Genomic DNA, 26,416 nt, shown 5'->3' with positions numbered 1-26,416 from the left:
TAAACCTTTCAACTTTAGCCAATTCAAGGACAGTTATTTTGCCTCCTTATAGGTGTTTTAGCCTGCTTTTGGATGTGCAGAAGCATTCCTAAATTAAATCCCAGCTTCAATCAAGTTTGAGATTAAATAATTTATATAAATGTGTGTTTAGTTTTTGCTGTTCGTGTTGTTTAAGTAACCAGAACAAGACAACAATTGCAATTTCCATCAAAGTTTCTGATTGGTGTGAGGTAAATTGTGACGTCTAGTGTTAATTGTGTGCTGGTTGAGCTCAAGCTGTGCTGACTTCAGTTAACATTATTGACTGCTAGTGCTTTCTAAATGACCACATGGTGTCAGCACTGAGAAATGTAGGGATTTGTGTGCAGAGTCTTGCAGTAACAATTCACCAAATCTGACTCAAGAGTTAAAGCAGGGAATACTGAGTATGGTCCAGGGAAATGGGTGCTTCTGTCCGCGCAGGACTTTTTAATACACTTTTCAAACAGTTTTTTTAATCCACATTGAATAAAAATCAAAGTTTTTAGTAACTGTAGAAAGAAATAAACAGCAAATATATTTAAAATAAAATCACAATTTATTCACAATCATTCCGTCAATATAAAAGTGCAAAGATATATGTATTTTTATAGAAAATATCAAACAGATTTTAGCATCTTCAAACAGATGTTTGCTGCTAGAGAAAGGGTCGGGTTTTTTACTCATCCCCATTGTTTTCTTCAAAGGTGAAACGTCAACCCAACAACACAAAAGTGGATAATTAATATGCTATTCTGATAATCGTATTCACCATCATGTCTCTGTGTGTTTCTAAACAATCGTAACGTCACCGACTGCCACAGTTTCCACAGGAATCTTCCCTTTCAGATGCAGCAAACTCGCTGCATTTATGCTGGCATATACTCCATGGCATACGTCCCTACTTGTGGTCAGGATTTGTTCTTCCATGCCTCTGCCTACAGAGAAGAAAGTGTTGACAATTTTAAAAGTTTTTGTATAAATCTCAAACTGAGCTGTGATCTTCATGGATTTGACTAATCTTGAAAAGTAATGATTATTTTTGAGAGCACACTCATCTTCCTTTAATGTGTGACTAAGTACAATAGAGTACATGAATACCTTCAGTTGTGTTAACATTACTCACTACTAAATGTCTCGGCTCAAGCAGGAGCAATAAAAACGAAAAACTGACGTTGCTTTCACGCTTTTCTATTTACAGGCTCGTAAAATGAAAAACGGACTCACACAAGCCATTTATCCAGCATTCTTCTGACCCAACGAGCATCAGGATCCAAACAGATCTTTTGTCTGTTGTTTTTATGAATTGCGCTGCAGGACGAAAGACAGATCCAACATCAAACACAGCCTGTGACCTCAGAATCGATGCTCACACGACTGGAAAAACAGCAATTTCCTCGAAGTGTAAATTATGCTTTAAAAAGGGAAGTTTCTGTATAACTTTGCTTCAGAGACTCACATGATCTCCAGGTCCTTGCAGTGGGAGTTTGGAAGATTTACTTCAATCATGTCCAATCTTATGTTACGTCCGATGGGCTTTTTCTCCTTGGAGATGCATCTGCATCGCAGATTCATGCCCTGATCCGCCACACTGCTGGCTGAGGTTTCCCAAAGTCAGTGGAAGGTAATAATCAGAGAATCAATCAATGTCTAACAAGAAAATAGCATGTTTGCATGTACCTTAAATGAATTAAATACTGAGCATGGTAGACAACTGGCAGGATACAGCTGATGTACTATTATAGGATAGATCCACTAACCTTCATGGATGATCAGGAAAACCAGGAATATCACAGGGGTAATTGCAGACATAGCTACTCAGAACAAACTCTAAAATCTGCTGCGTCACTGGAGTGCACAGATGTGTGCAAAGCTCAGCTGCTCCCCTTATAGTTGTGAACTGTTGCAAGACACTCCTCCATACTGTACGTCCCTCCTTGGCTCACTTACATTCTCAAGAAAAGAAGGAGGGTGCTGTCGTGTAGAAGAGGGCATCATCTAAACAAGTGGGATCTCATTCTGTGGAATAAAATAAAGGATTCCAGAGAAAAACCTTTGTGTGTTTCACCTCAGGCTTTTTGTCACACTTACACTCAAACTTTAACTCTCCAGTTACCTCAACGCCCGTTTTATGTTTGTGTCAGAGCTGCAGGAGAGGCTACTGCACAGTTAGTAGCTAAAGTAGATCGAGGTTTATGCAACAAACACTCTTTACCTTTAACTATCTGACTCTTTTTTAAAATGGATTTTTCTTCTTGTGCTGCAGTTAAAAACACAAATTGCTTGGATTACGAGTATTCAGAAATCTTGCAGCAAGGTGGCAAGTGAAAACCTTTTTCCGTTAAAAACCACACACACGCACACACACACACACACACACACACACACACACACACACACACACACACACACACACACACACACACACACACACACACACACACACACACACACACACACACAGCAAGTAGACTCCACAAGTTTTACATAAATGATCTGTGGCCATCAATAGCTGGAGGTTACAGCTAGTGAAGGGAGCTTGTCCTGACACGACGTTTTATACTGGGGAGATGCTGTTGCAAGCATGTGGAATGCACGCTGCAGAGGTCACCCAGCCTCAGAAACAAACTCACAAACCTATTCTGTTGTCCTGTTATCTAAAAATCCCAAAACTCCCAGAGATTTTCCAGAATTCCTAAAGGCTGTGTGCATTTGTCTGGCTCTCACTTTTGCACGAGTAAATCATTTATAAAGAACAGCTTCCCTCTTGCACAACCCATTTACATCCCATTGTAAACACACTAGAATGACACATTAATGATGAAACACACCTTTGAGCGCACGCGCGCGCGCGCACACACACACACACACACACACACACACACACACACACACACACACACACACACACACACACACACACACACACACACACACACACACACACACACACACACACACTCACACACACACACACACACACACACACACACACACACACACACACACACACACACAAGTGGGGACAAGCACTCTCACAAAAGACATGATAAGTTAGTGATTCACTTCTGATTTTCCCAGTTCCCGTCCCTCCTATCTCTGGCTTTTTGTGCTCCATATCATCAGCAGGATGGAGCAACAACGATGTGATACCACACGTGTGCAGCATTTACACCAAACCTCTGTGCTCGGTATATATTTGCTATAAAGAAATGCTGCATGGTATTTGGCTTTTGTGCAATGTTAATGCTGAGTCAAGTTGACTGTGGGAGACCACATGTGTTGTGAAACAGCAGTCTGGAAACACTCAGTATGTTTTTTTTAATTTTCTCGTTTCATTTAATCACTGTGACATTAAACAGTGGATCAAGCATGCAGAACGGATGTGGGAAGATGTCATTTTTCTCTCATGGTCATTCATTTTGATAAAGAAACCAACAAGCCACAGAATCGTTGATTACCACATGGTGATTTATTTACTTAATCATTTATTATTTAATTCAAACCAGTAGTGAACCATGTGCAGAGGTGGATAGAGTACTAAAATTTCCTACTTAAGTACGAGTACCAATACTTAGATAATTTTTTACTCAAGTACAAGTAAAAGTACTTGCCTAAATTTTTACTCAAGTAAAAGTAAAAGTATCAAACAAAATGTTCTGAAAGAAAACGTTACTTAGTTACATTTTTGTCAGCGTAAGGATGGCTACATCTAAGTAGTGCTAAATCACAACGCCAGTTCACAATTCGCTCGTGTGTGCGCGTGCACATGCACACACACACACACACACACACACACACACACACACACACACACACACACACACACACACACACACACACACACACACACACACACACACACACACACACACACACACACACACACACACACACACTGCAGCATGTTAGAATAATTTGAATGACTAATTTAACTACACTGAACTGCTTTAGTAATAATTTAATCTCTTATTCTGGAGTAAAATAAAGAAACAAGCTAAATCATCACATATCTGTGGCATCAAGAAGCATCTTCTGAGTTCAGACACAGGGATGGAGCACAATGTTTACACCTGAACAGTATCAGGATTAACTCACAGAGGCCTGCAGGTCTTCTGTTTTATGAGCAAAGCGTTGATAATCTGCTTGTTATGAGCGCTAAACGTTATTTTGCCGCTTCCGTGCGGAGCATCGACATATAAATATTGGACAATGGGTTTCCACAGGTTCCAATAACACATTTTTGAAGATAAATGGGAGGTGGCCACCACCGCCATTTTGACCGTGTCACAGGTTCCGTCAAGCCCAGACAATTCCACAAAAGGGAAGAGAGGTGGAGCTGAGGGTGGGGCTGTAAGGCTGGGATCAACTGACGACACCCGGTCGAACTAGCTACAAGCTAACCTGAAGCTAACCCAATGCTAATGCGGAGGTGGGAGCTAAGCTAACGGATGTAGCAACCTAGCTACAACCGGAGTTAACTGTGCACAACACCAGAGCTTCTGAGTCAGAGATACGCCGGGCTGACCGCTGGCTAAAACCGGGTGGAACACAGAGGTCTCCGAGACCTCCACAAGCTGACAGCCGCACAGACAAGCGCCGCTGCGATCTGAGATGCGCCGAGCTGCCGCTGGGGAGAACCGGGTGGAAAGGTTTCCATCCCAGAGCTCCACAAGCCGGCAGCTCGCACATCAGTCAGGAGCCGCGATCAGACAGAGATGCGCTGAGCTGCGGGGAGGGGAGAACCGGGTGGAAAACATCAGTCTCCCGAGAGCTCCACAAGCCGATAGTTGGAACCCAGCTCCACCAACATGTTATATTTCAACCCATTTTCTGAAGTGCAGCATTATGTTAAATGTACTGGGTTTTACCCTATTACATTTACATTTCATGGTTAAACAGTACATGTTAAAATCTAAGCTCAGCTCGGCAGTGACCTAAAATACATAAATATAATTTTACTTACCGAAAAAATGAAGTGGAGACTCCTTGGATGCTCTATTAGTGCAATTAATGCCACAGCAAGTCATTTTGTCCAACAATTGCACAAAAAATATCCAAACAAGAATACACAAACACAGAGACTCAAAATCCCGGAGCAGTTTCCAAGCCAGACCGAGGCTCTACTGAGGCCTTTCCACGGAGCTAGCTCTGTGGTCACGTGGGTCGGATGCTCATTAATTATACAGAATTTTAGGCTTTTAATACACTTAAACAGAAGAGTGAGAAAAAAGGAGGGAGAGAGGAGGTAAACAGCGAGTTGATCGACTGAACTGATGTCTTTGAGCAAAAGTGTACAACCCCCACGGTTTAGATGCAGTGCTCATGCAGGTGTCTCTTTCCGTTGCGACGCTGCTACACTAAGCCTACAATTTATTTTTACTCAGTAACGGATATGATTTAAAATATAGCAAATTACAAATCTTTTTTAAAAACTTACTCAAGTAAAAGTAAAAGTACAGCTTTTAAAAACGACTTAAAAAGTATAAATATACAAAAAAGCTACTCAGTTACAGTAATGTGAGTAAATGTAATTCGTTACTTTCCACCTCTTACCATGTGCAAAACAATTACAACAGAACCAGTCCCATCTTTTCGCTCTATACACACAGAGTAGTAATCCATTTTTTAGGTATTTTCTTACACAGTTTAGTAAAATCATAACAGAGTAGTAACAGCTTTGTTTGTACCTTCTGGAAATGCAACACAGAATGAACGCAACAGGAAATATGAAGCTCGATATCTGTGCAACTGAAACTTGACGTACAACATGCAAAACAGTAAAGGGATCTCTTGAGACCGGGTCAGAGGAAGAATGCTTTTGCTTTGTTTAACAGCAGGAAAAACGCATCTGTTGCCTGTTTTTAGATAGCTGAACTGTTCAGCACATGAAACCAGCCATTCAGATATGACAGATGAAACTTCCAGGATTTTCCCTTTAGCAAGGTGAAACGATGGTAGCATTACCACACGTGGTAAAAACGTAAACATGGCCACTGACCTTTTAGAAAACATGGGCCAGTTTTAATTAAAATCACATTCATAAATGTTTGTTGGACAAAGTCTCCACCATCTCCCGCATCAGCTTCTGATAGGAAATAGACGGTGAAACTCTAGGATTAGAAATTCCTGACAGGTCTGCATCACACTGTCACTTAACATTCATGGATTCATCCATCTTGACTCACGACATGGAAGGCTGTTGTGAGTTTAGTGTCCAGGAAAATGCAGAGAATGTCTCAGCTAGTAGAAGCTAACTGTTAGCATTAGCAATCCCACCACACAGCAGAACTCCTTCAGGTTTGTGTAATTTATGGAGATAAAACGTTGCAAGCCAGTGGTAGAGTCACGTTGCTGTTATCCAGTTCAAGACAAGATGTAATATCAGGAAATAAGACTCCAAAACCTGCCGCCTGAAGCTCAGCTGGGATGTGGCTCACACCTAGTTACAAGGCATTTATTCCTACTAGAGACCACTGCAGATTTGTTGATTAAATGGGTGTTCTACGCCTTTAATTCTTTACTAACTGTAGCTAAAACTTCAGTGGTTGCTGTCAGTTGCTCCCTAAAGGCTAAACACAAGCTGTTTGTGAGTCTATTGTCATCATACTTCAGTCTTCAAAGCTTTAAAGCTATTTCTGCAGGCCACAGCATCTACTACCAATTTTCTAATTCTTTGTGAATCTATTTAAAAAAATGAGCTGACCAAACGAAATATTCAGCAAATCTATGTACTTTCATTAAACGCATAAAAGACTGAGTCAAGTGACTTTCTAATCTCATGTTTTTGTCAGATTTGAGGATTTTTAGGGGAAATTTCAGAATATCCTCATGGCTTTGCATGATGCTGCCATAGAAAGTTTTTTCTCACTTCCTCTGTTGTGGTGGTCTGACTCCGTTTACTGTGTGTGTCTGTCAAAAAGGCTTCTTTCCCGATTTGGCCGAATCGAGGTGTCAGCTAGAAACCGTGTGTGAGTTTGTGTGTTGATTCTGATCGAGGAAAGAAAATCTAGCGTCGATTGCAAATGTAAAAAATTCTCAACTCACCATTATGTTTGCGAAAACACAATACGCCATAAATAGACAGAATTGAACATTTTTCCTGTTTCATTAAAATCAACCTTCTGACGTCAAACATTTGACAGAAGAAGCAGAGTTTTTGAAGGGAAGTAAAGAAAATGGTCATTTGGTGGTTTCTGTGTAGTCTCCTGTTGGTCACGTGCATTTTAGCGTTCTCTTTTTAATGTAATTCGGCCACACAGAAGACAAAATGGTAAACTGATAACTTTCCAGGAATGCTCGTGACACACTCAGTGTTTAACCATATGCTATTTTCACTTCCATTGATGTAAAGAAGAGCTGACCAAAAGAGGACATGAATAATAACATCTGTCTTTTCCTCTGTTTCTTATTTGTTTTAACCCTCTCAGGCTCAAAATAAGTTTTGATGAAAGGACGAACAACTCAGTCCTTCAGGGGAACTCCTGAGATAAAAATGCTCATGAAACACGTGTGTGGAGTACCCAGGTGGGTAAGTTTTAACGCTGCAACTCCTGCCTCCAGACGGTTAACTCTCTTTTATGAAAACACCAGCACCATACAACAACAACAAAGACAACAACAACAACACACACACACACACGCACACACACGCACGCACACACTCACTCACACGCACGCACGCACACACGCACACACACACACACACTCACACGCACACACGCACGCACGCACACTCACATACACACACACGCACGCACGCATGCACGCACTTACACACACGCACGCACACTCACACACACACACACACACGCACGCACACACATGCACACACACACACACACCTGCACACACACACACAAACACACACACACGCACGCACGCACGCACACACGTGCACACACACACACCTGCACACACACACACACACGCACACGCACGCACGCACGCACGCACACACACACACACACACACACACTGCCCCCCTCAGAGTCGTGGGGCCCTGAATGCCTCACAGACTCTCATCATCATCTCTTTATATTAATCAAATTGGTTGAGTTCTTGATTTTTTTTAAATAAGTATTTTTATGGCTGAAAGCCAGAGAGTGAGAGTAAGTGGCTGCACGTCAGAGGAAATTACATCATCAGCTGAATCCCCTCAGGCTATTACCATTTCACCCTTTATCTACATTCTTTACCCTGGGAACTGCTGGAGTTCATTTGAAAATCACTTTAGCTTAAAATTCCTTGATGTTTTTGTAAATGTCAGTCTTCTTCCAGCCGTCACCCGGTGTGGCCACCAATTAAGGGGCAGGTTGTTGATCATGTGGACAGGTATGAGGACCAGAACTGAATTTTAACACCAATGTTGGTCAAGAGTATTTGGGTATTTCTGTCATAAAGTGTCAGGATGTTTTTTAAAGCCCATGCTTAGTCTGGTTTAACCCGTTCCTTCAGTCTCTGGTGTGAAAAAAACAACAACATTAAAGGTATTCTGCAATTTTGAAGTTAATGTCTGTGTGACAGTTACAACCAACTTCCTTACCCATTAGATAGTCTCTGTTGGAAGAAATATAACTAATATCCTATAGGACTGACAGGCTAACAGCTAGTTGAAGCAGAAAGAAGACAAAAACGGTCTTGCTGCAGTTTAGACACTGTTGTCCCAGTGCTGTGGTCTTTTATCAGTTCAGCATAAACCTGTTGGTCCTTACTCAAGGGGACTCGTTTTAATTTAATCAAACTTAATTTTTACTTTAACAATTATATTGTTTCTATATCTATGGCAGGTTTTTTTATTAGTTTTTTTTTCTCAAAATGATTGTTTTATGTATTTATTGGTTAGAGTGTCCAAGTAATTCAGTGTACCAACGGGGGATTGAAAGTTCACACCAGCAAGCACTGGACTCAGGAGGTTAAAACTGATCCAGTCTCCTGTTGGACACAAACTTTATTTCTCTGAGCAAAGGCAATTCAGGAAGCTGTTAATGAGTAAAACAGAAAAAATACCTACCGTAAATCCTGTAATACAGACCCGGGCCTGTATTTGACTCAAGCTCATCAAGCTCCAGGCCTTTATTGGAAGGAGGACCAGAATTAGAGGCAGGCCTCAATTTCTATTTGAGCAAAATGAACTAATGGTTCGCTGGAGTTTTTGACCATTAAAATTGCGCCCAAATTTTCAAAGTTAAACACATTTCTTTTAACAACGGTAGTTTCTGCTTCAGCCCTCTCCCCCCTCCCCCAGCGCAGCGGCCGCAAACTCACTGTTGCGCCTGCAGCCTCTCGGAGTTCCTGCTGCTCTAAACATTAAAATAATTATTTCATTTTCTGTTCCTCACTTCTGATTACCTTCAATGGTGTCTGTTTGTTGCAACCACCAGGTACAAAAACTAACTTGTTTTTATTTGACTATTTTTCTGTCCTGCCTGTTTATTATCTTCCTGCATCTCCTCTCAATCCTAAAGAAAAACTGCTACCTGGGTTCATATATATTCACCTTATGAGTTACCTTTGAACTGCAGTTCTAAAAGATCTACCGACCGCAAAAACAGCGGAGTGCTCGGTGCTTGGCGGCCGCATCAGTGATCGGTGCGTCACCGGATGACAAGTTGATGCGCCCCGCTCCACAGCAAAACGCATCAGGCGCAAATAAAAGACAGAAAACATCAAAGGAAATGAACCGACATGAACGATCGCGTGTCAGTACCGACGCTCTGGCACAGCGCGTTGCCCCCCCCCCCCCCCCCCGAGCGCAGGAGCTTGTCACCTGCTGACAGCAGACTGCTGTCTTTTCCGAGGACTGCATCTTGCCGGTAATTATCACGTGACAGCGACTAGTCGACAACAGGCATAAAAAGTCGCTATAGTGAAGTCGACTAGTTCATACAACCCCTGCTACTGCTCCCCAGAGTGTTCTGCAGCATAATCAGCACGTTCTCTTTGAACTTGATATCAAATTTTTGCCTCCTCTTCGTCTCCGCATGGTTAAAGTTACCCTCGCGGTCTATCACTGGCAAATCAAAAGTGAGACGATGACACAACCGCCCCCCGTGCTTGCTTGTTACCACATTCCACCCGGCCACAATAAAAAATCAGCCATTATTCACCTCCGCCGACTCCGACACCGGCCAAAATATGATACCCGGCCTTTAATTGAATACCGGCCTGTATCAGAGGATTTACGGTATTTTGGATGTTTTTACTTTTTCAATGTCGTTTTCATAGTTTTAGGTCTGAAATATGTCTGATAGTAGCAATGGATCATTTACTTGTTGTGAACCCAAAGAACCTCAGAACACGTGAATGAAGAGAAGTTGTGCTGAAAGATGTCACTGTGACGTCTTATTGGATGCGTTTGAGCCTGTTCAGGTTGCACCAGACTCCTGACCCGTACAACTTTCTGTCTCAAACGGGCTCCAGTTAGGAAGGTCAAGATTCATATCTTTGAAGGTATTCTTATGTGAAAAAATTATTATTTTTGTTATTATTATTATTGTTATTATTATTATTTCAAATACCTTATATGCTTATGCACACGAACACTGAAGAGGGTTTAGAAAATCTTGGAATGATTCACAGGAAATTCTTATTTGACATGTTTCCTGTGACATACTTGTCAGATGATGAGCCTCTAATCAGTTTGGTTTAGGCACAGGAACACACTTTCAAATGTATAAGAATTTGTCATTTATTACTCAGTTGATTGCATAAGGCTCTGTGTTTTTCCTCATGACAGCTCTTGATGAGTGTCACTTGCTCTCCTTACAAGCCACAAACAGTAAAGCGGTTGGGAGACGGAACAGGCGGAGTGTGTAAATTCCCACTCGGCTGCAGAGACTCCCACATTGCACAACCTCCACGAAAGAAGGAAATGACTCACTTTCAGGAGCAAATATAAATGCAGAGCCGTTTCTGTGCTGGATTCAAACGGCAGACAGAGAAAGCAGCTGAAAAGGAAAGGAGGATCTGAAACAAAGAAGCCTCCAGCAGAATAAAAAACCTGACATCTCTGAAGAACATTTTCATCAGAATCCACAAAAAGCAAAATGAAGAGCAGCACAGCTATTGCCTTCTCCATCATGGTAGTCTTGACCTTTCTTGGCTTCAGTGAAGGTAAATCTCATTCTTTAACATTCAGTAATCATATTTCTGAGTGCCACCTGCACTTTATGACCATGTGCAACTTTAATCTAACAGGAAGGAGTGTCAGGAGTCTGGGAGTGGAGCCGCACTGCCGCTGCATTGAGACGGAGAGCCGGCGCATCGGCCCCCGCATCGCGAAGTTTGAGCTGATTTCTGCCAACTCCCACTGCGAGAGACTAGAGATCATGTAAGTTACTTTGGCAGCAGCAATGTCTTATGTTTTAATAATAATTCACAATGGCATCATTATAACATACATCTCTTACATTTTAATGATACAGTGCCACGCTGAAACAGTCAGGTAAAGAGGTCTGCCTGAACCCCGAGGCTCCCTGGGTGAGGAAACTGATTGAAAATATGATTCCTAAGTAAGTTTGACCATAAACACACCTGGTGCTAAATTTAGACATACTGTAACTAAATCTAAATATGGAGGCACAAAATAACTTTCCATCCTGTTTATTTTCTCTGCAGAAAACCCACACAAAGACACGTGAAAGATGCAAGTCCTTCTGAACAAGTTTAGAGAACTAAAGCTTAATGCGATGATGTCACAGCACCAAGTTTCACTGTTGAAAACGACGACAGAACATGCTTACATATTGTTTGTATCAAACATGCCTTTGTTGCTTTCGCTTCTGTATCACACTTATGAAGCATTTGCTTTTCATACGATTGCACTGTTAAAGTTTATTTATTTATATATGTATTTATAAAATCTGAATGTTTGTTAATAATAAATGACCTTAAACAAAAAAAATTTAATGCTCTGATTTGTCTTCTTTATGTGAAAAGCCTTTTTGCTCTGATGAAATGACACAATGATGATTTGTGCAACATTAACCTATAAGGATGAAAGTTTTTAACTTGAACAAAATATTCCATGCATCCATTTTCGGTCATTTGTACGGGGTTGAGTCGTTGAGTTGAGCGTAGCAGCTAAGCAGGGAGGCCCAGACTTCCCTCTCTCCATCCGCTTGGGCCAGCTCCTCCAGGGGAATCCTAAGGTAATTTTAAGAACAGGTGCAGTGTCGTCTTCTCACCTCTATAAATCTCAAGATGCACTGCAGGATATCACACATTAGCGTTTTCATGTTTGTCAGTACCCCAAATTACTCGTGTCATGAAGCTAGCTTAAGTTGACATGAAATTGGTAAGAGCTTTTACACTTAAGAAAAGGCAAATATCACTATAGAGCTCCGGACCCCACGTGACTCTCAGTTAGTAGACGCCATATTGGCAGGTAAAATAAGCTAAACCAACACGGATGTAAACATGAACATGAACAGGATCAGCTTGGATTTTACTTCGTCGGAGTTTACTTCACACTTTAAAACCGAAGAAATCGTTTTATATAGTCAGAAATTAAATAGACTAAACATCTCCGACCCTTACCGTGCCCCTGGGATACTTTTTAAAAACGCCAGAAGCTGTCGGAGCGGACTACACCGGACCTGGCCGGGGAACCCCTTGGGATTTACCCGGAGGAGCTGGCTCATCAGGTGGCTGGGTAGAGGGAAGTCTGGTCCTCTCAACGCTACTGCCCCCGTGACCCGACTCCGGATACGCGGATGAAAATGGATGGATGGACAAATAACAGATTTACACGTAAGTAGTTTAAATAGAGTGCTGTGCTGTTTGAATGTATAAACTGAACGCCAAGAGAAATCACTAGTTTGATTGTTTTCCGTGAATAAAATAAATATGTCAGGCAGGAGCGTCTCAGGATCTGTCTGAGATCTGTCTCGGTGAGACAGATAATGGCAATCCAAAGTGCTTTTTATGTGTGATCTGACAATTGATCAACCATTGCTTAAAAATTAAATACAGCTTAGCCGGTTAATTGCTGTGATCATAAAACACGTAAACGGCAGCACGCAGAAATCACGAGGCAACGTTTTACGTGACGTTTACTCGTTGCTGTGAGTAATAAGACCGAAAAAGACACACCAAAATAAGTTTAGGAAGCCCACTAAGAATCGTAATAAAAGCATTTAAAATAAATACCATACACAGTTGAGGAAACGTTGGTTTAAGTACCTGATATGAAGCGGTCGCTGCATAAGTGAAAACCTTTACTCTCGGGATCCCACAGTTTCATTTCAGCCCGGTCATTAGCGCGTTTCATTACAATGATCCAACGTTTGCGGCGCTCCGGATCTTGGGGAATCCTGTAGATGGCTCATTCCTTATGTCGTCCGTGTCTGTTCTGCATCCTGGGGCACAACAGGAATCTACCATATTTCCTGTCTGATTGCGTTTTCTGACAATAACAAATAGTCCAGCTGCCGGCTTCTGCCTGCCAAGATGGCGCCGTTTCGATTTCAACTGTTGCATGCCGGGAGAAGTGACGTCAACTCCCGGAGCTCTATATCAGCGCATCATTGCATCTCAACCTGACATACAAAACATGCCGGCGCCGGCGGTACATCTGCTGCAGCTCTTCAAACAGTAACAAAACAAGGAAAAGTATGTGCAAGCTCCATTTCTGCAGCTTCTTCTTAGTGCAGCTGCAGTTGGAGGACATCTGCTGAAGTATGGGGGAGGGGCTATTTTTTAAGGCTAGACTGTCCAAATTCACAGCTGTTAACATCCGGTCTAACCGGTCATGGAAGAACACTTCCGTGCTCGATCAGATTGCCCCTCTAAGATCCCGATGTTCCCGCTGTCGCTCTGACCCTTGGCTCAACCTTCATACCCGTACTGCTAGATGGGAATGTAGGAGATGTGAGCGGCGGTGGATAAAGGTTAAATCTCCGGCTTCCTTCCAGCTTCTCCGTGAGGCCTGGAGGAATGACTATGCCAACTCTCTTTTATATGGTATTCCCTCCTCTTCAGTGGTACGCCTCCAATTGGTACAGAATACTGCCGATGGGTTTCTTACGGGCATAGACCGACGGCAGCATATCACCCCTGTTTTGTCAAATTTACACTGGCTTCCAGTTCGGTTTCGTATTAAGTTCAAAATTCTCCTGTTGGTTTACAAATATATTCATGAAATGGCGCCCTCTTATTTGGCACATCTTTAAAGCCCCTATGTCCCGGCGCGAACCCTGAGGCCCTCTGACCAGCACCTTCTGCTTGTCCCTCCTGCCCGATATATGGCCCGTGGCGAACGGGCTTTTTCAGTTTGTGCGCCTAAACTTTGGAACCAACTCCCCCTGACCGTCCGACTTGCCCCCTCCCTTCCCACTTTTAAAGAACGTTTAAAGACATATTTCTATTCCCTGGCCTTCCCGGCTAAGACTGTTTAACCCTTCTGCTTTCCTGTTTTTTTGTTATTATAGTTTTTATTTGTTTTATCTATTTTATGTTGCTGTATCTAGTTTGGTGACGTATTGTCTTGTACAGCACTTTGGTTGGCGTTGTCGCCGTTTAAATGTGCTTTATAAATAAAGGTTGATGATGATGATGATGATGATCATTTTGGATTGAGATATTGTGCCATATGGATGGTTTTGCTGGAATGACAAGTAATTCAGAGCTGTGGCCGCAGGGTTGTTGGCAGTTAATTTTGTTGACAAAATATTTTCGTCTTTTTTTCATCACGAAAATGAAACAAAATTTCAAAATAAAAGCTTGGAAAAAGACGAAGACGATAATTAAATTGCTTGAAACTTTTAGTCAATGAATGAAAGACGAGACAAAAATCCACGATGACGCTCTTCTACATGGCTCTCTATGGTGCGGTGCGCCTATTGTGTTGTTGTGAGACGCGAACGTAGTAGACGACAAGGGGCGTGGCGTGCCGTGAACGTGCGGGACGTGAGCGAAGACAGACCCCGAATAGCATAAAGGGGCAGGTATGCGTGGTATGCTAAACATAGCTCACTGAATATATCGACGGCATAAGAAGAAGGAGTAGAGGAAAATGTTAACTGCTGGGCGAAAAAGAAGAGAAGATGTGTGGAGTCATTTTTCTTATGATAACATTGCTACCAAAACTACATGCCGAGAGTGTGGACTGTGAGGAAAGAACACAACGAATCTGAAGAGGCATCTACAGAATGGCCACTTCGCCATTTTCTCTGAGGTAAATCCACTTAAATGTTGTACACGTGACGACCCGAAAAGTAATATACAGGCAAATAAAACTATCAACTCTGTCATGTTGGGATAAAAATTCGGAAGTACCGTATTTTCATGACTATAACGTGTGTTATTAGGGAAATAGCGGGCAAGCAGTGTTGATGCATGATTGCGCATGCGCCGTGAGCGGTTCTGGTACTTTTTGGGTCGCAGCCGCTCGCTGCACGTGCGCTCTAAACCAGGACTAGACCAGTAAAGTGAAGCATGCTGTTGGTTGTTTATAATTTTCACAATGTCTGGTTTGCATTGATATTATCCGAGTCCCGAGCCCACACAGATGTTTTACCGGTACGTTTTATAACCCGGGGCGCCTTTTGCATGTGTTAAAGATCCCTCAGATGACAAGTTTTCCCCACTTGAAGCAGCTGCTTGCTTTCTCAATCCTACTGTGTGTCAGACCCTCCTCAATGTGGCTGATGATAACATTTAGGAGCTGCTCAAGCAGGCAGAAGGGTATGTTGTTCGGTGCTCTCAGACACAGGAGAACCACTCTGATCTGGAGGAACTGAATGGACCTGAACCGGCACAACCCGCCGCCGCCTCCTCTTCATCATCTGCCTCCTCCTCCTCCTCCTCCTCCTCCTCCTCCAGACAACCAGTCTTTAGGTTTCTCTCCAAATTTGGAACAAAGCCTAAACCAAAGTCTTCCAAGTGTAGTGTTAGACAGCAGATGAGCCAGTATAAGGAAGAGCTCTCACAGTCCATCACTTGTGAAACGGAAATGGAGTTATGGCTTGGAAAATGTGACACATTTTATCCCAGCCTGAAACCATTAGCATTAGATATATCGGCAATGCCAGCTTCTCAATCTGTTGCAGACAGAGTGTTCAGTATCACAGGTGACCTCACTAGAGGGAAACGCAACCGAGCAAAGGTCACACTAGCACAAAGTGCTTTTCTCAAAATGAATCGCAGCAAATAAATATTCACACTGTTTGGTTGAGCCTGTGTTGTAACAAGTGAATATCTACAGACTCAGGGTTAACATGTTTAAATTTGCTATTCTTGTAAATTCTTGTTGTGCAATTGCTAAAAAGAGCACCTTTGTAATTTCCAGTGTGCTTTTTGTTTTTTATTAAACACGTAAGTGTTAAACATGTGAAGTGTTTTTTTTTATTCAAATATTCTATGTTCTTAGCTGTGTGTGCTATATCTGATCAGTGGTGGTTAAGAGTTTGGACCCTGCGTATTAAATTACACTAGTTTTTCCGTGCTCTATACAAAAGTAGGAAATTACTTCATTTGAAAAAATATATGCATTTTGTTGACTAAAATTGCTTATTTTTATCGACTACAATTACTTGTTATTTTCGTCGACTAAAATGGGACTAAAACTAAAATAAATCTAATGACTAAAATTGGACTAAGACTAAAATTAATTTTTAGCCAAAAGACTAAGACTAAAATAAAATTCAAATTTACTGTCGAAATTAACACTGGGTGCCTGTCGTGGTAGCTTGTTTGCTTGTTCATTAAGATCCCCAATAGCTGCTGACATACAGCCACTATTCTTCCTGGGGTCTCATCTCATACAGTCATTACATTTTATATATATACACACATATTGTGCACAACATTCATACATGACCATATACACACACACACACACACACACACACACACACACACACACACACACACACACACACACACACACACACACACACGCACGCACGCACGCACGCACGCACGCACGCACGCACGCACACACACACACACACACACAAATATTGCAGTGTAGAAAAATCACAATTCAATTCTCAAAAGCCCAAACATAACAAAATACAGTCTTAAAATTTAAAATTCAGCTCACTTCAGAAGTTGTTTAGCTTGACATTATCTTTGGGAAAATAAACATATTTGGAGTTTTTTCTGAAAACATTTTTTATCAATGTCCCTCAACAGAAATCCTGGTAGTGCATTCCATTGCACCATTGCACGATAGACCACAGTTTTCTGCATTCGATTTGTTCTGCACGTAGGTAACACACATCGTCCATGCATACTTTGTCTTGTGGAATAATCATGTTTATCCGCTAAAAAAGACAAGGTGGGATAAATTACATTTGGAGTTTTTATCTAAATGATATTTCTAATAAACATTGTTAATGCAAACTCCAATCTCTCTCTTACTTTTAGCCAGGACAACTTAATGTGTGACAGATTTACTCTGGTTCTGTACGGACTCCCCTATACCATGTGCGCTGCCTTGTTTTGTGCAATTTGTAACTTGTCTAGACAATTTTCATTGGTGTTGGACCAAACCACAGAGGCATAATCTAAGTGTGAAAGCACCAGTGACTGAACTAGTTTCTTAATTAAGTGAAATGGAAGGAATTTCCTACAATGTCTGATAATAGCCGTACTTCCTCCCATTTTTTCAACAGGTAGTTAATCTGATTCACCCACGATAGTTTATTATCAACAATAACACCCAATAACTTAAACTCATCAACCTGTTCAACAATAGCATAAGGTCAAGCTTAAGAGTGAATTTGTTTTTAAAAAGTGTCTAGATCCTATGACCATACGTTTAGTCTAGTTTGTTTTTGTTATCAAATTGTTTGCTGTGATCCCCCGAACTCGTTGGTGGACGCCGGCGGTTAGGGATGCTGTCAAGCTGAAGAAAGAGTCCTATCAGGTCTTGTTGGCCTGTGGGACTCCACAGGCAGCTGATAGGTACCGGCAGTCCAAGTGGAATGTGGCTCGGGTGGTCGCAGAGGCAAAATCCCGGGCGTGGGAGGAATTTGGTGAGACCGTGGAGCAAGACCCTGTTCTGATTGATTGAGAGTCATGCTGAGGAAGCAGTCTGTGGAGAGAAGACCAGACTACCTTCATCGTGGGTACTTCTGCCAGCTACCATGAGGGAATCTTGGGCTCTCCAGACCAACAAAGAAACTCAGTCCCTCATTTGGCCTCATATGGCTTCTCACAGTAAAAAATAGCAAAACATGGACTTCTCATCTTATTTAGTTTTATTTTTCATCCTTTTTTTGTACACAGTTGCTTTTACAATTGCAGTATTTTTGTTGTGATTCTCCAAGTGAAATCATTCCTTCTATATTCACTGCATAACAACCATGTTCTGGTGTAAAAATTACTGGTTGTTTATAATTTAGTTAGGTTTGTGATTCTAACATTGTCCTAATTTTTGTATATTACTATAATATATTATCTTGCTTTTGAATGCTGCTTTTTCATAGTATCTCACAGTTTGATTTCTTATGCTGTTATTTATTTATTTATCATTGTTGTATCTTTGTTCAGCATTTTGGTCAGCTGTCATGCTGTCGTGCTTATAGTATCCATAACCATTTGTCACAAATCAGTAAATGTGTTTTGTCCTCACGGGCTCACAAGAAAAAATGGCGTCTAATATAATGTCACTCAGTGACTTAGACACAGGGTCATGTAATTTAGACCTGATTTTTATGGTTATTTATAAAGCCACCAACATTCTTCAACAACTGGGCACCATTGAATTCATTTTCAAGAACATTTTGATGGATATTTCCAGAGATTAAAGCAGGTTTAAATGATTTAAATGGTTTAAATGGGCTACATGGTGGCGCAGTGGTTAGCACTGTTGCCTCGCAGCTCGAAGGTTGCAGGTTCGAAACTCATCTGCAGACTTTCTGCGTGGAGTGTTCTCCCCATGCATGCGTGGGTTTCCTCCGGGTACTCTGGTTTCCCCCACAGATCACAACATGCCCTATAGGTTATAAATTGTAAGTTGCTTTGGATAAAAGCGTCTGCCAAATAAATAAACATAAATGTTTCACAAATTTTTCATTTAACTCATGGTTTTATTCGTTCAAATGAATAGATGTGACCAAAAGGGACAACAAAAAACTTGTTGATCAGAAAATGATAAGTTCTCGTAAACTAAAGATGAAAGACTTCAGCTTTGTTTCAGAGTCAGATGCAATCATGTTTTCATTTTACACGAATTTTCAAAATCCATGATAAAATGATAACTTTCCCACCTTAACATGAATAACTTTACTGTAATTCTTAATTTTAGTTTCATTTTGAAGGTTCAAATATGTTGTTTGTTTGAAGATTCCACACACTTTAATTTTAGTGAGCTACTTTTGTGATACAGTAATAAAAAGTAGTCTGCCCATTCTACTCTGACGTCCTCAATAAGGTGTTTTCATCCACACAACCAACTGTTCACTGGGTATATTTGTCATCTGGACGATCTGGCACCAACAACCATGTCCAAAGTCACCTAAATCTTATTTTTCCTCCATCAGTTGGACTAATAACACATGGACTAAAGTGGCTCCAAGAGGTTTTATTGACCACCAGACATGGACGTAATTTTCTGTTTAAAAGTGTGTGTGTGTGTGTGTGGGGGGGGTATCTTTACAGTATGTTCTAATGGGAAACAGGCTTCAACACAAACGGTTGTTTTCCGCTTGGTCCTAGAGCTGTTCCCCCCCCCCCCCCCCCCAACATTACGTCCGCATGCCACCAGACAATCCATGACAAAATTAATTTGAAATGTGCATCATTAACATTGTTTTGAATAAAAATAATAATTTCAAATTAGTGATATGGTGGATGCTAATCCCTGTGGATACGTGTATTTCATCATTTCAAACACAGTTGTGTTTGGTCCTGTGGTTCTGGGTCAGGGTGGGTATTATTTTACTGTAGTTGGGCTACTCATTGCTATTGGCCTGGTAGAGGATGCAGGGAAGAAATAGGCGGGACTCAGCGCACAGTTGGGGGTAGGTGCGGTGTAGTGCGGCGTCGGATGCGTGCATGTTGACAACACTTGTGCAGGACGAACACGCTCTGGAGACAGGAATGCACACAGGATGCTGCGTCCACTAACCGCAACGAGCCGCTGGATGTAAAGAAACGAAAGAACCCGCAACCAAAAGCGCTGACCTCGCGTGCTGACGCTGACACACGTCTCTTTGCCGCAGAAATCGTTCCAGTGGAGACCCTGCTGATGCGCTTTGGCTGTGCATGAAACCGTCCATTTGGGGCTGCAGGTTCTGGACAAAACTGTGCAGTACTGACGTCTGAGTGAAGGTGATCTAGCTTGAGTGCACCTTACCCGCGCCTCTCTGCTCCTCTCTCTCTGTGCGCCCCGTGGCACCTGCTTCAGGATGGCCTTAACGATCTGCACGCGCTTTACCGACGAATATCAGCTGTTCGAGGAGCTGGGGAAGTAAGTGTTGCTTTTTAATCATCAAGCATCATGCCTCGGTGAAATGGCAGCTATGTAATAGGCTGTTGGGTTTAAGGTAGGTGAGTTGCGACGCTGGAGCGTTTGTGTGGGTTTTATTTTGGAGTGTGTGCGTGCGCGCGCTCCCGGTAACTCATCCAGCAGCCTGGATGATGCAGGATCTCAATGCACTGTTTTTTTTGCAGGCCTGAGCGAGCAGTTGCTTTAATCCCTCACCCAGAGCTTCCGTTTTGCGTTTAGGAGGGGAGAGATTGAGCATGTCGTCATTTACCTTCATCCTGATGCTGCATTTCGATGCCACAGCGGGGCGAGGAGCTCCTTCACTAAAAAAAGCTCAGTAGAGCGCATAGTTGTGTGTGTGCGTGTGTGTGTGTGTGTGTGTGTGTGTGTGTGTGTGTGTGTGTATTAGTAACCCAATCCTTTATTCCCCACTTCCATCACCCCCTTCCCTCATGACAGAAATACACACACTGTAATGCGACAGCACACCGTGGAGCTGACACGCTCCTCAGCCATGCGCCGACCTGCTGCGGTCAGTTATCTGAACCCGGCAGGGAATTCCTCACCTTACCCGTCAGTGAGGAGGAAAGCAAGCAAGCAAGCAAGACATGTATGCGTGTGCACGTGCATGCACGACTTACACAAGGTTTTAAAAGTCAGTGTTGCAGCTTTCTTCTCGTGCAGCATCTGATGTCTGCAGCAGCTGTCCTCTAGTCGATGAATAGAGATAAAATTATGAGCTCCAATTTGTCTAGACTGATGGACTCTTATAGCCTACCTGCAGAAAAGGCCTGTTTTAGCACATGAACCATTCAGCACCGTAGCATCATCTTCCACAATGAAGCTAATCCCTCTGATTTTTGGAAAATTATAAACCTAAAATGTAGCTGAATTTGATGCGTGATGCTTTTTAAAATCAGGAAATGCTTTTATTCAGCTCTGTCTGCCAAAATAAGTTTGTGAATCAGATTTTGACTGCTTTGTTCTCCTTTTAAAAAACCAGCTGGTGCTGCAGTTTATAACTGAATGACAATGACACTAATTACAACCTGTAAAGATTATGCTTTTGTGAAATGAGCAACTCACCCAACCGTGTGGGTAGCAGCTCCAAAAATGTGTCTGCAGTCTCCCAGTGTTATCCACTGTTTGTCATCACTTGATGGATTGGGTGATTGCACTTCGTCAGTGTAATAAGGGAAAGGGTACTGATGTTTATTGTTACGTGTTTTTATGGTGTGCCAATATAAATATTCCTGCACATTATACAGATTTGTTTACTTTATTAATACTTAGAGGCACAATTTCAAAATGTCATTGTTCATTTTAGTATATTCCACTAATCATAGTTATTAAAATAATTATAATTATGGAATTTTATTAATCCCAAAGTGTTAAAATGGGAATTTTTCACATTTTTACACCTTCAATTTAACATTTCTTTTGCAGACATTGAAAATTATTGCCGCTGAGTGTTTCTTGGAAAGTCGCACAATAGTCAAAACATCACGTGGGACTTGACAGGAAGCTGAAAATGACTCTTGTTTTTACGTGATCAGATTTGCTGTATGTCTAAGCTAAGTATGCTATTTATAAGAATATTTTAAGATCAGTAGCACTTTAAAGTTATCAAAACTGTGGTTGGGCTTGTGCCATAAAGCTGTTCCACATGTCTGTTGTAAAGTACTCCACAATGTTAACAGCCATGTATGGGGCTACACTGTTAGACTTTGCTGGCATTTGCTAGTATATTACTGTAAAATCAACAGTAAAATACTGCTAAAATCTTAGCAGTGTAGTACTGTATTTGGCATGTAATGGTGAGTAAATTCAACAACATCACATATTTTTCATGGTATGTCACTGTTTTAAAGGAAACAGGTAAAGTACAGCAAATATAAAAATTTGGTATACCTCTGACATTTTTCTGTCTGTGGTTTTTCAGTGGACATTTTAAAATACCTTGCTCAAATCTTCATTCAGAGTGCATTACCAAAACAATTCTTTGTGAGATCACCAATGAAATAACACTATGCCCCATAGTAAAGAGAAAATGCTCCAAGAATAAATGTTTTAATTGAGCTATTATAAAAGCATACAGTATGTGAACACTCACTAAAATCTGTTTAAATTTTTTTTATTATAATATAAAAAAGATTGGATGCTTTACCCAAGCCTACATTGTAAATAAAAAAAAATCATCTCAGATTGATAAAATCATATTTAAGCTAATCTATTAGTCCTACTGCCTAAATGACAGTAATTGACATCTGCCTGGTGGGCGATTTAAACTGATAAATGTTTACAGAATTTTATCAAAAAACTGACATGATACCAGTTTATGACTTTCTAATTTTAAGAAATTTAATGTAAAATATTCCATAAAATATTGATCATGTTTACGGTAAATCACTGGAAAAGGTATTGCAGCATACCTTGAAATGAGCTTACGGTAACATACCATAAACATACAGCACAACACATATTTATTAATCATGGTATAATGTTGCGTTATTGATGTAATTTTCTTGTGAAATATATTACGGTATTTTACTGGCAACACTGTTGCCGGTGAGATACTGGCATCAGCGTTGCCAGTATCTCACCGGCATGCAGTCAGAGGGTTTTTTACAGCAATAAAATATACGGTATAATTCTGGTATCAACACTAAGTGGTGAGTTACCGTTAACCATGCATCACGGTATCATGCTGGCAACAGTGTTGCCAGTTTATTACCGTAAAGTGGATAGGTAAAGGCTAACAGTGTAGACCCGTGCCAAAACCCATGCACGCGGAATCCGCATGCACAGGTTTTAGCACGGGTCTAGCCCCTTAGCCGTGGCACATGAAATAGAACTGGCGCTTATCTTTAGCGCCTCGGTGTGGTGCTTCCGGTTAGCTGTGCTTCTGGGAAGTGGTGCTTTGCTCCCCGTGTAACCATCCTCAAGCCTGGGGCAGAGCGGAGGCAGACGCGCCGCGCTGCGCCATAATTTTAAATCGAAGCCATTTTAGTTAGTGAGAGTGGTCACACGGGAAGCGCCCCGTCCCAGATGCGCCACGCCGAAGCACTTAAGATAGCTGCGGCTGTTTACAACACTGTGGAGTATATTACAGCAGATATTACAACGCGGAACGGCTTTACGGCACAAGCCCAACCACATTTTTGATAACTTTAAAGTACTATTGATCTTAAAATATTCTAATAAATAGCGTACTTAACCATTTGTAATAAATTTGAGTCTCACAAAATGCGACGGCAAGTCTGATCACGTACAAACAATAGAGCCATTTCCCGGTTCCAGCTCTCAAGTCCTGCGTGATGTTGTGATCATCACGTGACTTTTCATTAAGCGCTCAGCTAGCCACGTTTGTCCAACAATTGCACGAATAACATCCAAACATGAACGCACTGGGGAAGCAACTAATGGTCAAGTTCGAGGAATGACTGATCACTATTAATTTGAGGCAGATACTGAGGTCTTCCCCGGAGCTAGTCAGTGGACTCAGTGGTCTCCTTTAAAAAGCAGCTGAAAACTCACCTGTTCAAGCTGGCTTTTGCGTGACCTTCATCACCTTCTCCTTGTTCTGCTCTTTCTACTTTTTCCACTTGTCCCCACGATCCACTGATTTCCCTCTTTCCTGTTCATTTTCTGTCTTCCATTCCTTACATTATCATTTATTTAATCACAATTTATATGTTTTTCTTCATTTTAAACATATTGTAATAATTTCTAGAAATCTTTTTATACTTTATTGTTTTTTTGTTTGTGAAGCGCTTCATGATTTTTGTTTTGAGAGGAATTATATAAAATATCGTTTTCTTTCTTTTACTGGCACTACAGTTGTGGTCAGAAGTTTACATACACTTGTAAAAAATATAATATAATGGCTCTACTGAGTGTCCCGTTATTTCTAAAACTGATTTTTCTCTGATAGAGTGATTGGAAAAGATACTTCTTTGTCACAAAAAACATTCATGAAGTTTGGTTCTTTAATGTCTTTATTATGGGAAAAGTGATCACATTTGCTGGGTCACAAATATACATACAGCAGTGCTAATATTTGGTTACACGTCCCTTAGCCATTTTCACTTCAATTAGGCGCTTTTGGTAGCCATCCACAAGCTTCTGGCAAGCTTCTGGTTGAATCTTTGACCACTCCTCTTGACAGAATTGGTGAAGTTCAGTTAAATTTGATGGCTTTCTGACATGAACTTGTTTCTTCAGCACTGTCCACATGTTTTCAATGGGGTTTAAGTTAGGACTTTGGGAAGGCCATTCTAAAACCCTCATTCTAGCCTGATTTAGCCATTCCTTTACCACTTTTGATGTGTGTTTGGGGTCATTGTCCTGTTGGAACACCCAACTGTGCCCAAGACCCAACCTTCGTGCTGATAATTTTAGGTTATGTTGAAGAATGTGAAGGTAATCCTCCTTCTTCATTATCCCATTTACTCTCTGTAAAGCACCAGTTCCATTGGCAGCAAAACAGCCCCACAGCATAATATTCCCACCACCATGCTTGACTGTAGGCATGGTGTTCTTGGGGTTAAAGGCCTCACCTTTTCTCCTCCAAACATATTGCTGGGCATTGTGGCCAAAAAGCTCGATTTTCGTTTCGTCTGACCACAGAATTTTCCTCCAGAAGGTCTTATCTTTGTCCATGTGATCAGCAGCAAACTTCAGTCGAGCCTTAAGGTGCCGCTTTTGGAGCAAGGGCTTCCTTCTTGCACGGCAGCCTCTCAGTCCTTGGAGATGCAAAACACGTTTGACTGTGGACAATGACACCTGTGTTCCAGCAGCTTCTAATTCTTGGCAGATCTGCTTTTTGGTGATTCTTGGTTCACTCTTTACCCTCCTGACCAATTTTCTCTCAGCAGCAGGTGATAGCTTGCGTTTTCTTCCTGATTTTGGCAGTGATGAAACAGTACCATGCACCTTATACTTACAAACAATTGTTTGCACTGTTGCTCTTGGGACCTGCAGCTGCTTTGAAATGGCCCCAAGTGACTTTCCTGACTTGTTCAAGTCAATAATTCGCTTTTTCAGATCCATGCTGAGCTCCTTTGACTTTCCCATTGTAGCGTTTGTGGGTGTTTGTATCCAATGAGCCCTATTTACCTGGCCTAAGAGAAGTCACCCGCTATAGTCACTCATAATCACTCACAAGAAGTTAAGAGGCCATGGTATGAAGCTCAGTTCACTGACACGTTTCTAAGTCACCAAAATTGCTAGATCATGTTGCTGTATGTATATTTGTGACCCAGCAAATGTGATCACTTTTCTCTGTTAACCCATAATAAAGACATTAAAGAACCAAACTTCATGAATGTTTTTTGTGACAAAGAAGTATCTGTTCCAATCACTCTATCAGAGAAAAATCTGAGTTTTAGAAATAACGGGACACTCAGTAGAGCCATTATATTATATTTTTTACAAGTGTATGTAAACTTCTGACCACAACTGTAGCTCTGATAGCTCATCCAACTTGTCAATCACATCTAGTTATTTATAAAATTACTCCTAAATAGAAGAGTTACAACAATTCACTCCCTCAGAGTTGCCATTACTGGAAACTAGATCTACTGTATTAAATCTAGAACGTATTTTTTGAACCAGTCTGTAAACATGTTTATTTATGCTCTGAAGTTGGTATTTTTAACACAGGAGTCAACTTGCTCCTTTCAGCCTCTAGCAGAATAGGGCGGAACTGCAATTTCTGTCTCTTGCTGGTTGGCTCTCTTTTGGCTTTTGGACGGCCAAGTTTGCTGCTTGGTACAGATGAAGACGAAAACGTCAGAAAAGACCTCCAGGGAGTGTTTGATGATGAATAGATTTGTAAAACAGCTGCTTTTCATGGTCTCACTGCAGTTATGGATCTGACTTCAAACAAAGGTTGTTGGCCCTCTAATGACGATTAGCTGCCCTGCTTGCAATGCAGTGTTTCTGTCTGCAGGTAGG

The 26,416-nt window shown here is 41.5% G+C and overlaps 3 protein-coding genes across 11 annotated transcripts in view; 2 read left to right on the top strand and 1 right to left on the bottom strand.

Annotated features, from left to right (window-relative positions):
• Positions 1-554: 554 nt before the first annotated feature.
• Positions 555-1,951, bottom strand: LOC107382165 (interleukin-8). Its single transcript, XM_015954169.3, has 4 exons — positions 1,779-1,951; positions 1,478-1,616; positions 1,246-1,329; positions 555-956 (listed from the first exon to the last, which is right to left on the bottom strand). The coding sequence occupies exons 1-4, from the start codon at positions 1,828-1,830 to the stop codon at positions 920-922; spliced, it is 312 nt and encodes a 103-aa protein (XP_015809655.3). The 5' UTR covers positions 1,831-1,951; the 3' UTR covers positions 555-919.
• An 8,978-nt stretch (positions 1,952-10,929) lies between these two features.
• LOC107382166 (alveolar macrophage chemotactic factor) lies at positions 10,930-11,913 on the top strand. The gene is made up of 4 exons (XM_015954170.3): positions 10,930-11,133; positions 11,218-11,350; positions 11,445-11,531; positions 11,638-11,913. Exons 1-4 carry the CDS (start codon positions 11,067-11,069, stop codon positions 11,687-11,689), a joined length of 339 nt encoding a protein of 112 aa, XP_015809656.3. The 5' UTR covers positions 10,930-11,066; the 3' UTR covers positions 11,690-11,913.
• Positions 11,914-20,167: 8,254 nt separating this feature from the next.
• Positions 20,168-26,416, top strand: part of camk2d2 (calcium/calmodulin-dependent protein kinase (CaM kinase) II delta 2) — a 101,330-nt gene continuing 95,081 nt past the window's right edge. For all 9 annotated transcript variants that reach the window (XM_054751569.2, XM_054751567.2, XM_054751564.2 and 6 more), the window contains exon 1: positions 20,168-20,440. In XM_054751569.2, coding sequence (XP_054607544.1) covers positions 20,379-20,440 — 62 coding nt within the window. In that variant the 5' untranslated portion in view covers positions 20,168-20,378. The remainder of the gene's footprint in view (positions 20,441-26,416) is intronic.

Source organism: Nothobranchius furzeri, chromosome 7 (genome assembly GCF_043380555.1).
Source record: "Nothobranchius furzeri strain GRZ-AD chromosome 7, NfurGRZ-RIMD1, whole genome shotgun sequence".
In the NCBI taxonomy this organism is placed as follows: domain Eukaryota; kingdom Metazoa; phylum Chordata; class Actinopteri; order Cyprinodontiformes; family Nothobranchiidae; genus Nothobranchius; species Nothobranchius furzeri.
The sequence above is the reverse complement of the archived record's forward strand: the minus strand, read 5'-3'. Positions and strand labels throughout refer to the sequence as shown.

Excerpts from the sequence above, each read along its gene's own strand:
- LOC107382165 (XM_015954169.3), bottom strand. The coding sequence starts at position 1,830 with ATGTCTGCAATTACCCCTGTGATATTCCTGGTTTTCCTGATCATCCAT. Across the intron at positions 1,330-1,477 it reads TGCAAGGACCTGGAGATCAT|CGCAATTCATAAAAACAACA; the intron begins GTGAGTCTCTGA and ends TTCGTCCTGCAG. Across the intron at positions 957-1,245 it reads ATGCTGGATAAATGGCTTGT|GCAGAGGCATGGAAGAACAA; the intron begins GTGAGTCCGTTT and ends TCTTCTCTGTAG.
- LOC107382166 (XM_015954170.3), top strand. The coding sequence starts at position 11,067 with ATGAAGAGCAGCACAGCTATTGCCTTCTCCATCATGGTAGTCTTGACC. Across the intron at positions 11,351-11,444 it reads TGCGAGAGACTAGAGATCAT|TGCCACGCTGAAACAGTCAG; the intron begins GTAAGTTACTTT and ends TTAATGATACAG. Across the intron at positions 11,532-11,637 it reads ATTGAAAATATGATTCCTAA|AAAACCCACACAAAGACACG; the intron begins GTAAGTTTGACC and ends TTTTCTCTGCAG.